Below are 11503 nucleotides of genomic sequence, written 5' to 3' on the forward strand. Positions count from 1 at the left end.
GGACCGAATGGTGAGTACAGGGAGCTGGGGTGGCAGGAGCGGGGGGGCAGGCCCAGAGAATGGGGACCTGGGGGGGGGGAGGATCCAGAGAGATCACAAACACCGGTTGCCCTTAACTTTGGGCAAAGATGGTGATAACTGCAGCTTACAGTCTCCCTCCCCAAACTGGAGAGAACCCGGAGTCTGGCTCCCAGAACCCCTTGCTCTGCCCACCAGCCCCCACTCCCCTCCCAGAGCCGGGGAGAGAACCCAGGAGTCCTGGCTCCCAGACCCCTTGCTCTAACCCACCAGCCCCCACTCCCCTCCCAGAGCCGGGGAGAGAACCCAGGAGTCCTGGCTCTCAGCCCTGCCTGCTCTGACCCACCAGCCCCCACTCCCCTCCCAGAGCCGGGGAGAGAACCCAGGAGTCCTGGCTCCCAGCCCCTCCTGCTCTAACTCATTCTAACTTAACCCTGAAGCCCCCCTTGAAGGCTCCCAGCTGGCCAGACGCCCTTGCGGCCTCCCTCTGTGTATGTGGCTGTGTGTTCGCGGAGCCTGGCCCCGTTGCTGACTCTCCGTCTTCCTGCCCCCCACCAGGCTCCGCGCGCTGTCCAGTGGGGGGAGCGTGGCCTCCCCCCCGCCCTCTCCTGCCATGCCAAAGTACAAGCTCGCGGACTATCGCTACGGCAGAGAAGAGATGCTAGCACTTTATATCAAAGAGAACAAGGTGCGTGTGTGTCCTTGCCCTGGGGGCGGAGTAAGAGTGTCCAGTGGGGTGCTCCAGAGGTCATTCTGCACCCAAAACATTAAAAATTGTACGCCCCCAAAAAGGAAAATTCTATGCACAATATTTAAAAAGTCTGGCTGCACAGAGGTGGGAGATCCCCCTGCAGCTCCTCCCCCGCCTCCCCAGGACACGGACTCGGCGGTGAGGCTACACCCAACCCTGACACAGCGCAAGGACTGGCCCGGCCCCTCTGTGTCAGGTGTGGGAAGGCAGGATCCAAGCGGGTCGGGGCGGATGCATGGGGGTTGAGAGGGTTCTGTGTGGGGCTGTCTGGCTGCAGGCAGCTCAGCGGGGATCTGGATGCACAGGGGCTTGTTGGGGGTTCTGGGTGCAGTGGTAATGGGGCTCTGCAGGGGGGTTCAGGTGAAGGTGGTTGGGGCTGAGTGTGTGTGTGGGGCTTAGTGGGGGGTCCAGGTGCAGAGGGAGTGGGCTCATAGCGGGAGGTTCTGAGTGCAGAGGGTGGTGAGTCTCGCCAAGAGGATCTGGATGCATGGGGGTTGGGTGGTTGGGGGAGCAGCTCCCTGTTCAGGGATCCCTCCCCCTTCAGTTGAGGAGCGATGGGTGCAGGAAGTGGAGGGTGGGGAGTTTGCAGAGCTTCCTGCAGCCGGGGGAGAAATCTGGAGTGGGTTGACCCGGCCCCGGATGCCGTGCAGGGAAAGAGGAAGTCGGGACTAGCAGCTGAGCTGGCACAGGGTAGGAGCCACCAGCCAGGTCCCCAGTCCCGCTTCCTGCCCCATGGTGATTTGCCTTTCTGCCGCCTGCCCTGGGCACCTGAAACGTACTGCGGTGGGGGTCACATGACCACACTTGTGGCTTCCCTTTGCTTTCCTGTCAAAGTCATTTTTCTGCGGGGAATCAAAGAAATCTGTTGGGGACATAAATTCTGTGCATGCGCAGGGCTCATGGAATGTCAGGTGACCAGGGGGCAGGGTTATGGCTGCCCAATGGGGTGGCCTGGAATGTGTCGGGATGAGGGCTGTTGGGGTCCAAGTTCAGATCACCCACGGGGGGGGAGCCCCTGGTGTGATTCTGGGGTCCCCTTTCATGGTTCGCAGGGGCATGCGTGCCCCAAGTGAAAGCCCTGTGTCTTGAGGGGGCAGGGGGAGTGACCCGGCGGGGGGGGCAGGGGAAGTTTGCTCCCAGCTGCACCCCCCAGCTGCTCTGTCTGCCCCCGCCCAGGTCCCAGAGGAGCTCCAGGATAAGGAATTCGCTGCCATTCTCCAGGAAGAGCCGCTGCAGCCGCTGGCCCTGGTCCCGCTAACGGAGGAGGAACAGGTAGTGGATCGGGGGTGTGTGCAAAGACAAAGCACCCCCTTACGGCTGAGATCCTAGGGGCAGTCCTGGGGATGGCGCATGGGGTCTTTTCCCTTAAGGGGCACCAGGGCGGGGACTGGCTGGCTCAGGGGGTGGGAAATGGGGCTGGGGCCTGTCCCCTCTAGGGGGCTCCTGCTCCCACCTGGCCCCAGGGCAAGGACTGGCTGGCTCAGGGAATGGGGCAGGGGCCTGTCCCCTCTAGGGGGTACCAGCCCCAATCTGGGGCAGGATCTAGCCATGTTTGTGTCCTAACCCCCCCCGCCCTCCGGCTCTGTTCCAGAGGAATTTCTCCATGTCGGTGAACAGCGTGGCAGTGCTGAGACTGATGGGAAAAGGAGGTGGAGCTGCTCCTGCTGGAGTCTCCCGGGGGAGGGGCAGTACCCGGAGCCGAGGTATGTAGGGGGAGATTTGGGGGTCCGGACACCAGGATGTGGTGGGTGGGGGATGGACGCGGGGATAATAGGAACCGATAAGGGGGGGACGTGCCTCGAGGGGTGAATGGGGACTGGTGGGGTAGGGGCACAAGTGGGTGAATGTGGGCAGGCGGGATCCTGGGAGGGGGGCACGGCAGCCCCCTGTTTTCAGGCTGGGGTCTCAGCGCTCATTTCCCCAGGCCGGGGCCGAGGTGAGAGCGGGTTTTACCAAAGAAGTCCGGAGGAGCCGGAGGGGGCGTTCGGGCGTGGGGCCCGGGAGATCCACCGCAGCCAGAGCTGGGACGACAGGTGAGCGGGGTGCAAGGTGCGAGCTGGGGAGGCCCTGGACTGGGGGGCCAGGCTGTGACCTCTCCCCTTCTCTCTCTGGCAGGGGCGAGCGGCGGTTCGAGAAGCTGACCCGGCGGGACGGAAGTAGGTGGTTCCTGAGTCCTGTGGGGAGAGATGGGGCGGCTGTAATGGGGACACCCTGGGGGACCCTAGGACTGAAGGGGGGGTCTCCACAGTCGTGCCCAAGAATTGGGGGCACCCATCTACTGGGAACACCGACACCTTGAGGGAGCAGGGGCTCTGCCCCGCCCAGGAGCTTCCCTTCTTCTAGGTGCTCTGCTAGGGGAGCAGCTGACCCCCTACTGGTTGGATGGGGGGAAAACACGTGACCCAGCCCCCCACTGATCGCCTCTCCCCCGCAGCCCGGGCTCCCTTCGAGGAAGGGGCCGCACCCCCCCGCAAGGAGTACGCCCGCTCGGACAGCAACAACTGGCGGACACTGCGGGAGGAGCAGGAGGAGGAGGAGGAGGGGGGCGGGGGCGCTGGCCCCACCCCCACTGGGGCGGCTGCGGGGGGCAGCTGGCGGCTCAGTGGGGCCCGGCGCGAGAGCGAGCGCTGGCGGTCGGCCAGCCCAGGTGAGGTCCCTGGGTGGTGGTGGTGAGGGGGGGGACTCTGGGGATCGTGGTCAGGGCCTGTGGGGGACCCTCCCCATGATGAGGTGGTAGGAGGGGCTATAGGACAGGCTGGGGGCGGGGCCTGTCAGAGGACCCTCCTCATGGTGGGGTGGTAGGAGGGGCCATAGGAGAGGCTGGGGGCTGGGCCTGTCATGGGACCCTCCTCATGGTGGGGTGGTAGGAGGGGCCATAGGAGAGGCTGGGGGTGGGGCCTGTGGGGAACCCCCACATGGGGGGTGGTAGGAGGGAGCATAAGGAAAGCTGGAGGCAGGGCCTGTCATGGGACCCCCCCATGGGGGGGGTGGGAGGGCCAGAGGAGAGGCGGGGCGGGGGCTGTGTAGGACCCTCCCCATGGCAGGGTGGAAGAGCCAGGAGGCAGGCTGAGGCGGGCATGGGGCAGGTACATCCTGTCTAGTTGTGGCGGTGGGGAGCACCCTGCTGGGCAGCCCTAATCCCCCCCCGTGTGGGGCAGCAAAGTGGGGGCCCCCCCGCTCAGCAGTACACGCCTCCCAGAGGCGCGCCCGCTCCGGCCGCTTGGCGGAGCACCTGAGGGTCGGCGCCGCAATTCGACTAACTTCCGGGAGCGGGAGGAGGAGCGGGGCGGAAGCGGCGGCACCGGGGCAAGCGACAGTTCGAGGCACAAGAGACGGGCTGCCCGAGTGGTGGCATGGATGACGAAGGACGAGGGAGATGGGACGACTTCGACAATCTCTGGCGCCTTCAATGCCCCTCAAGGAGCCTCGCCCCCGGGCGGTGAGAGAAACGCTCAGGAGTCCTGGCCTGGCACGTATTCCCGCCCCCCCAGCTCTAACCACCATGCCACCCCTCTCCAGAGTGGGAGAGAGAACCAGGAGTCCCTGGGGCTCCCACGACGCCCCGCTGCTGAACCCAGTCCAGGCCCCACTCCCCTCACCAGAGCCGGAGGAAGAACCCAGGAGTCCTGGCTCCAGTCCTGTCCCCGGGTAAGTTCCTGTGTGGCTGGGCCGGGGAGTGGCATAGACGCGTTGGATCAGTGAGCTGGAGTGGGTGCTTCCTCCCCAATCCCTCCATATACTTGGGGGTCCTGGCTTGACCTCTGAACCCCCAAGCCGCTCTCCTCTCTGACAGAAGAGCCCCAAGAGAGTCAATCCTGAGGAGCAGAGTGTTCGACTTCCATCCGCTGCAGAAGATGAGAGAGGTCCGGAAGGGAAGGACGATATCGGCGAGCCCGGCTGCGAAGAGGCCCCGAAGAAAAGGTAAGGCGGAGCGGGAGGACTTGGGGACACCACTGCAACCTGAGTGTGGGGGGCGGGGGATTTTGGGGCAGCCCCCCGGATGGTAACACCGTTCCCCTCTCTCTCTCTCCCCATCGCAGAGGCCTGGAAGGATCCCTCGATGGCCCCGGAGAGAAGCGATGTCTCACGCCCGGCGCCCCTGGCGTCGGGCCCCCTTTATGCTGAGCTACTGTTGCCACTTGCCACTAGTGAATGTGGAGAGCGCATCCCACTGGGGGGCTCACGACCCCGCCGCGCCCCTCGGCAACCTGTGACAAGGACGAAGCCCGCTGCGGAAGGTACCAACGGGCAGGGGGTGGGGGTGGGGTCCCTCCTGTGGCATGAGCCTGTTAGACTTGGTACAATATCCTGACCCACGTGGGGTGGGCTGTGGTTGTGTCCCCACCATACTCCAGGATGCATGCTCCTCAGGGCCAAGGGAGCCAAGACGTATCCAGCTAGTGTCTTTGTTGCCCTTTTGGAAGTGCGCTACCATGAGTCAGCTGAAGCCTGCAAATCAGAATATACCCCGCACCACAACAGTAGGAAACGTTCATCTGAACCTAACTGACCTCAGCGAAACCATCATCACACTAACCTTCAACGCCCCCCCTCAAAGTGCTTTCTCTAGAGCTAAGAGCGCTGCCTGATTTCTGCGAAGAAGCCTGAAACAATCACTATGGAAGGGTGCACCTGAACCTGCTAACGTCTTCCGACTATCTGTATCTGTGGAGAGCCGGAAGGACAGCTCACGCAAACCATCAGGAAGGTACCAAGGCGGGTGGTATTATGGGGGGCAAGAGATCTGAGCCCGATGGGAGTGGGGGAAGGGTTTAATGAATTCATTGTAGTGACCCCCTCCCTCCTTCTCCAGGGGACCCAACAGGTGTCCTAGAGCCCTCCCGTCTCAGCTCAGCACGGGGCGCGGTCTCCACTCCTCTCACTCCCCTTCTCCACCACCAAATGCTGCTACTGAGTTTCTCACATTGGAGACACTGAGGACGATTACGGGATGAAACATCTTCAGCAGGTGAGCAGGGGAGCCCGGATGCCCTGGGATTCTCTCCCTGGCTTCTGGGAGGGGAGGGGGGGCTGTGGGTGAGAGCAGGGGGGCTGGGAGGGCCAGGACTCACTGGGTATCTCTCCCGGCTTGGGGGAGGGGAGTGGGGCTTGTGTGGTGTTTCAGAGCAGGGGTGTTGGGCTGGAGCCAGGACTCTGGGTTCTCTCCCCAGCTCTGAGGGGAGTGGGGGCATGGTGGGTTAAAGAGCAGGGGGGTTGGGAGCCAGGACGCCTGGGTTCTCTGCCCCCACCTCCTGGCCTGTGGCTCATGTGGAAGCAGCACAGCCATGCCCGTGGCCCCAGATTTGGGGGCCCAGGCCCAGTCTCACCTCGGTTGCCCTTTCCAGGAAGCAGAGGAAGATGGTGGCCTCGCTCCAGGAGAGCTCACATGGACGAGGAGCGCTTCACCCAGGCCATCCAGAGACGCGCAACAACCAGCCGCCGCCCTGTGCCCCTCTCCCACGAGGCTTGCCATGAATGTTCTGACAAAGGACCACCGCAGGGAGAGATCCAAGGTGGGGAGCCAATGGGGATGGGGGTCACGGCAGAGAGTCCTTGGGCGCCCTGGGTTCCTGTCCCCGAGCTGCAAGATCTGCCCCCATCCCCATTCTCAAAATCTGTGGGCCAGCTGACCTCTGATCCTGGGCTGGTATTTCCTGTTGACCCCACCCTCGCACCCACGCAGTGCTTCTCTTAACCGGCCTGCCCCACCCCAGAGTGGGCAGTATCTCAGAATGGGCAAGGGGTCCCTGAGTTAACCGTATTCCGCCCCCGCCCAGAGGTGGCTGCATCTCAGCGTCCGGGCGAGGGTCCCTGGGTGGGTAACCGGCTGCTCCGCCCCAGAGGTGGCTGCATCTCAGCGCTGGGCGAGGGGTCCCTGGGTAACTGGCCGCCCCGCCCCAGAGGGGACTGCGTCCCAGCCCCAGACGCGGGGTCCCTGCGTGAACACCCGTGTCTGTGTGGCCGCCCCGCAGGGCCCTTCACCACGCAGGAGATGGCGGAGTGGTTCCAGGCCGGCTATTTCACCATGTCGCTGCTGGTGAAGCGCGGCTGCGACGAGGGCTTCCAGCCGCTGGGCGAGGTGATCAAGATGTGGGGAAGAGTGCCTTTCGCGCCAGGCCCGTCGCCGCCCCCGCTGCTGGTGAGCCGAGCCCCCCGCCAGGGGGACCCCCTGCACCCCAAAAGCCTGGCCTGCTGCGCTTCACGCTCTCCTGCCCCATCCAGCAACCGCCCGGCGTGTGCCGTGAGATCCTGGTCGGCCCAGCCCTGGGGGGAACCCGAATCGGTTCTGTTCCTGGGCAGATTGGAAGTGACTGGTGCCGTGTGAACCCAAACCCCGGCCTGCTTCCTCCCCAGCTCCACTCCGCGGCGAAGGGCAACAGGGTCCCAATATCCCTTTGGGGACCCCCCACGGTCCTTCCTTAGCGGCCAGAGGTGGAAGCAAGAGGTCCCGGAGTCACAGCCCCCTTCCCCACCCCCCCCCGGTGTCTGAAATTGGCGCCCCTCCCCGTGGGGAGCCCCACAGCCTGTCTCTGCTGCTTGCCCCCCAGGGGAACCTGGACCAGGAGCGGCTGAAGAAGCAGCAGGAGCTGGCGGCTGCCGCCCTCTACCAGCAGCTCCAGCATCAGCAGTTCCTGCAGGTCATCAACAGGTACCTGCCTGACAGGTACAGTTTGAGCGCCGTGGGGGGGCCGGCGTGGGGCGCGGGTCCAACTCCCATCACTTCCCCCCTTGGGGCAGAGGGTGGGGGGCGCAGGCACTGTGGGTCCCCAGGTGGCACGGGAGGTCCCTGGGCAGGGGGTGGGGGCAGGGGGTACAGATCCGGTGCGGGGGGTCCACAAGCAGGGGGGTGGGTGGCACAAGGGGCCCCAGGTGAGGGGTGTGGGCCCTGGGCCCTGGGGGCATGGGGCAGGATGGGCATGGAGGGTCCGTGGGGGTGGGAGCACAGGGGGGCATGGTGGGTGCCTGGGGTGAGACGAGCATAGGGCTCTGGGGTGGGGTGGGCACAGAGGTTCCCTGGGCAGGGCATTGGGGGCGCCGGGTGGGCCCCGGGAGTCCCTGGCATGGGACGGGCATGGGGCGGGATGCACGGGGGGTCCCCGGGGTGGGGCAGGCACGGGGGGCCCGCAGCGACTCCCTGGCGCTCTCCCCCCAGGCCGCAGTTCGCCCAGTGCGCGCTCCAGCAGAAGCTGGCAGCCGGGGACCTGACCCAGCAGCAGCTCACGGCTTTCCTGCAGCAGCTGCAGGCTCTGAAACCCAGGTGAGCCCCCCAGCCGGCCCCCCAGCTCCCCACACTCTGATTCATCCCTCTCTCCTGCTGCCATCTGGGGCGGAGCAGGGGGCATGCACACAGTCTGACTGGCCAGGACTCCTGGGTTCTCTCCCCGGTTCTGGGAGGGGAGTGGGAGCTGGGGCGTTAGAGCAGGGGGGGCTGAGAGCCAGAACTCCTGGGTTATCTGCCCGGCTCTGGGAGGGGAGGGGGGCTGGTGGGTTAGAGCAGGGGGACTGGGAACCAGGACTCCTGGGTTCTCTCCTCGGCTCTGGGAGGGGAGTGGGGGCTGGTGGGTTAGAGTAGGGGGGCTGGGAACCAGGACTCCTGGGTTCTCTTCCCAGCTCTGGGAGAGGAGGAGGGGCTGGTGGTCAGAGCGGGGGGGTCTAGGTGCCCAGAGTCGTGGGTTCGTTCCCCGGCTCCGGTAGCTGCCGTACCCCACAGGACAGCCCCTGGGGGTGGCTGAGGCTCTCTCTCCCCCGGGGGTCGCTGTGGGGGGGCGAGCGTGGCGCTGAGCGGGGCCCCCCCTTGCCTTACAGAGCCGGGGAGCAGAACCTGATCCCGGCGATGAACCGCTCCATGTCCGTGCCAGACACAGGGTCCCTGTGGGACGCGCATACCTCAGCCTCACAGCCTGCAGGTAAGGGGGGTCCCATGACGCCGGGGGGTGTGTGGCAGTGCAGGGTTGGGGGGCAGCGCAGCGCCAGGGGGCCCCAAGGGGGGGGCGCCGCGCCGGGCCTGACGCTCCGCTCTCTCCCGCAGGCGGTGAGGCCAGTCTATGGGATTTACCAATTACTACTTCAACTCAGGGTCCAATCTTAGAACAACTGCAACTGCAACAGAAAGTGAGTGTCGCAGCCCGGACGCCTGGGTTCTGTCCCAGGTGCTGGGAGGGGAGTGGGGGCTGGTGGTTAGATAAGGGGGGGCTGGGAGCCAGGACTCCTGGGTTCTCTCCCTGGCTCTGGGAGGGGAGTGGGGGCTGGTGGTTAGAGCAGAGGGGGCTGGGAGCCAGGACTCCTGGGTTCTCTCCCCAGCTCTGGGAAGGGAGTGGGGGCTGGTGGTTAGGTTAGAGCAGGGGGGGCTGGGAGGCCAGGATGCCTGGGTTCTCTCCCTGGCTCGGGAGGGGAGTGGGCCGGGGGTTTACAGCAGGCCAGGTTACAGCCTGGCCGACGTTCGGCAGAGCGGCTACATGAGATCACGGCACTGCCCGAGTCCCTGGCAGCTGGGTGGGTTGCGGGGACACTTCTGCTGCCTGGGGCCCCCCTCACCGCAGGGCCCCCATCCTCCCGTCTCTCCGCCCGCCCCCCCCCCGCCACCGGTGCCACAGCTCCAGGAGCGCCGTGATGCGGAACTCAGGGCTAAGAGGGAGGAGGAGGAACGCAAGCGCCGCGAAGAGAAGCGGCGCCAGGAGGAGCAGAAGCGGCGCGAGGAGGAGGAGCTGTATCGGCGCAAACAGGTCAACGCCCCCTGACCCCTACGGACCCCCACTGGGAGATCCAGGGAGACCCCTACTCCTGCCCTGCCCTGGGTTCCCTCTCTGGCTCTGGGAGGGGAGTGGGGGCTGGTGGGTTAGAGCAGGGGGGGCTGGGAGCCAGGACTCCTGGGTTCTCTCCGTGGATCTGGGAGGGGAGTGGGGGCTGGTGGGTTAGAGCAGGGAGAGCTGGGAGCCAGGACTCCTGGGTTCTCTCCTGGCTCGGGGAGGGGAGTGGGGGCTGGGGTGTTAGAGCAGGGGAGGGTGGGAGCCAGGACTCCTGGGTTCTTTCTCCTTTACTGTGCCTTTGGGCCTCAGTTTACCCCTGAGTTTTAGGGGCTCTGATCTGCTCCCCAGAGGGATTGTGGGGCTCTCATGGAAGGTGAAGACCGTGGGTGTCTGAAGAGGGCCATTGCCACCCCCCCCCAGCACCCACAGATCCGCACTTCGTCCTTCTGGGGGCAGCCGAGGGTTGGGAACCGCGGCTCTGCGGGTGACATCCCTGGGCTGGGTGGGGGCTGGGCCGGCGGTCCCCCGGTAACCCCCCTGCCCCCCGCAGTGCCGGCAGCAGGAGCTAGTGCTGAAGCTGCTGCAGCAGAGCCAGGCGCAGAGCGCGGCGCCCTGGGGCGGGCTGGCCAAGCCCCCCGGGGGCATGAAGGCCCTGCTGGAGCTGCAGGAGAGCGAGCGGCAGCTGCAGAAGCAGCAGCGGGTGCAGCAGAGAGTGGTGAGTGGCCCCGCCCCCAGCCCTGCCCCAAGCCCGGCTCCGCCCTCATGGTATTCCCCCCCTGGCCCCGCCCCAATGAAATCCCCCAGCTCCGCCCTGTGCCTGGGCCTCCCCTGGCCCCACCCACAGCTTGGCCCCGCCCCCATGATTTCCCTTGGCCCGCCTCCAGCCTGGCCCCGCCCTCATGGTATCCCCCAGGCTGGCCCCGCCCCTGGATTCCTCCAGTCCTGCCCCAAGCCTGGCCCCGCCCCCGTGGTATTCCCTACCCCATGGAATCCCCCAGCTCTGCCCTGTGCCTGGGCCTGCCCCGGTCCCCCCCACAGCTTGGCCCCCGCCCCACCCACAGCCCCAAACGCCCCCATCACTGGGGAGGTCCCTCCCCCTCTTTCCAAGTCAGCAGGCCAGCCCCAAGCAGGAGTATGTGTCCCTGAACCATTTGCTGGGTAACCAGCTGCCCACCCCAGAGGTGGGCTGCATCTCAGAAACCAGGTCGAGGGTGCCCTCTGTCCCAGAGGTGGCTGCTCTCATCCCCACTGGTGCTGACACTGGCTTTTTCTTCCCAGCATGGGGGGCTTCGGCATGAGCAGCCCTCGACAGTGGGGCGCACGACTCCAGCCTGCTGTGAGTCAGAGAAGAACAGCCTAATGGGACGAGAAGCGGCCAAAGAACCTCAGGAGCCTGGGGCTGAGAGCAGCCGCAAGCAGCACCTCCCTCGGGTGAGCCTAACGGGTGCGGGAGTGAGGGCACCGGCAGGGCCGGGGGCAGGGGCTGCGGGGCTGGGCTGACCGGTCAGGAAGCGACGGGGCAACCAGCAGGGCTGGGCTGGCAGGGGATGTGGGGTGGGAGCAGAGGGCTCGTGGCTCTCTCTCTGACTCTCTGCCCCCGCAATTCTAGGGACAGCTACGGGGTGCCGGAGCCGGCAAGCGCGAAGAAGACAAGATGAGGAAGGAGAAGCTGCTCATACAGCTGCAGGGGAATCCACAAGCCCCAGGATAGGCTTTCACGCTAGTGGTGCGAGCAGATGCTGGCACCGCCTGAACAGCTCCAGCAACCTCAGACGGTACTCCCTGGCGCCGGACGCCTGCTTCCCCTGCGCCCCGGGGGGAAGGGGAAGGGGCCGGTGACCCAGGGCGCTCACTGGGGTGGGTCCCCGCTCTTGTCTTGGTTCGCAGCTTCTCAAAGCTGTTGGTGGTGGGTGCTTGGGGCGCAGGGGGCGAGGGGGCTGGCCCCCCTTGAACGCCCCTCTTGCAACTGCAGTCCCCACAGTGGTCT

The 11503-nt window shown here is 65.9% G+C and overlaps 1 protein-coding gene across 1 annotated transcript in view; it reads left to right on the forward strand.

Moving 5' to 3' along the window:
- Window positions 1–549: 549 nt before the first annotated feature.
- Window positions 550–11503, forward strand: part of GIGYF1 (GRB10 interacting GYF protein 1) — a 15941-nt gene continuing 4987 nt past the window's right edge. Inside the window, 17 exon segments of the mRNA XM_075071329.1 lie at window positions 550–706; window positions 1946–2041; window positions 2361–2472; window positions 2694–2802; window positions 2885–2925; window positions 3204–3416; window positions 3969–4208; window positions 4621–4690; window positions 6115–6154; window positions 6156–6282; window positions 6742–6908; window positions 7318–7418; window positions 7923–8027; window positions 8576–8676; window positions 8799–8881; window positions 9364–9492; window positions 10067–10231. Of these exon segments, the coding sequence (XP_074927430.1) occupies window positions 632–706; window positions 1946–2041; window positions 2361–2472; window positions 2694–2802; window positions 2885–2925; window positions 3204–3416; window positions 3969–4208; window positions 4621–4690; window positions 6115–6154; window positions 6156–6282; window positions 6742–6908; window positions 7318–7418; window positions 7923–8027; window positions 8576–8676; window positions 8799–8881; window positions 9364–9492; window positions 10067–10231 (1974 nt within the window). The 5' untranslated portion in view covers window positions 550–631.

The sequence above is a fragment of the Chelonoidis abingdonii genome, chromosome 11 (genome assembly GCF_003597395.2).
Source record: "Chelonoidis abingdonii isolate Lonesome George chromosome 11, CheloAbing_2.0, whole genome shotgun sequence".
Lineage (NCBI taxonomy): Eukaryota > Metazoa > Chordata > Testudines > Testudinidae > Chelonoidis > Chelonoidis abingdonii.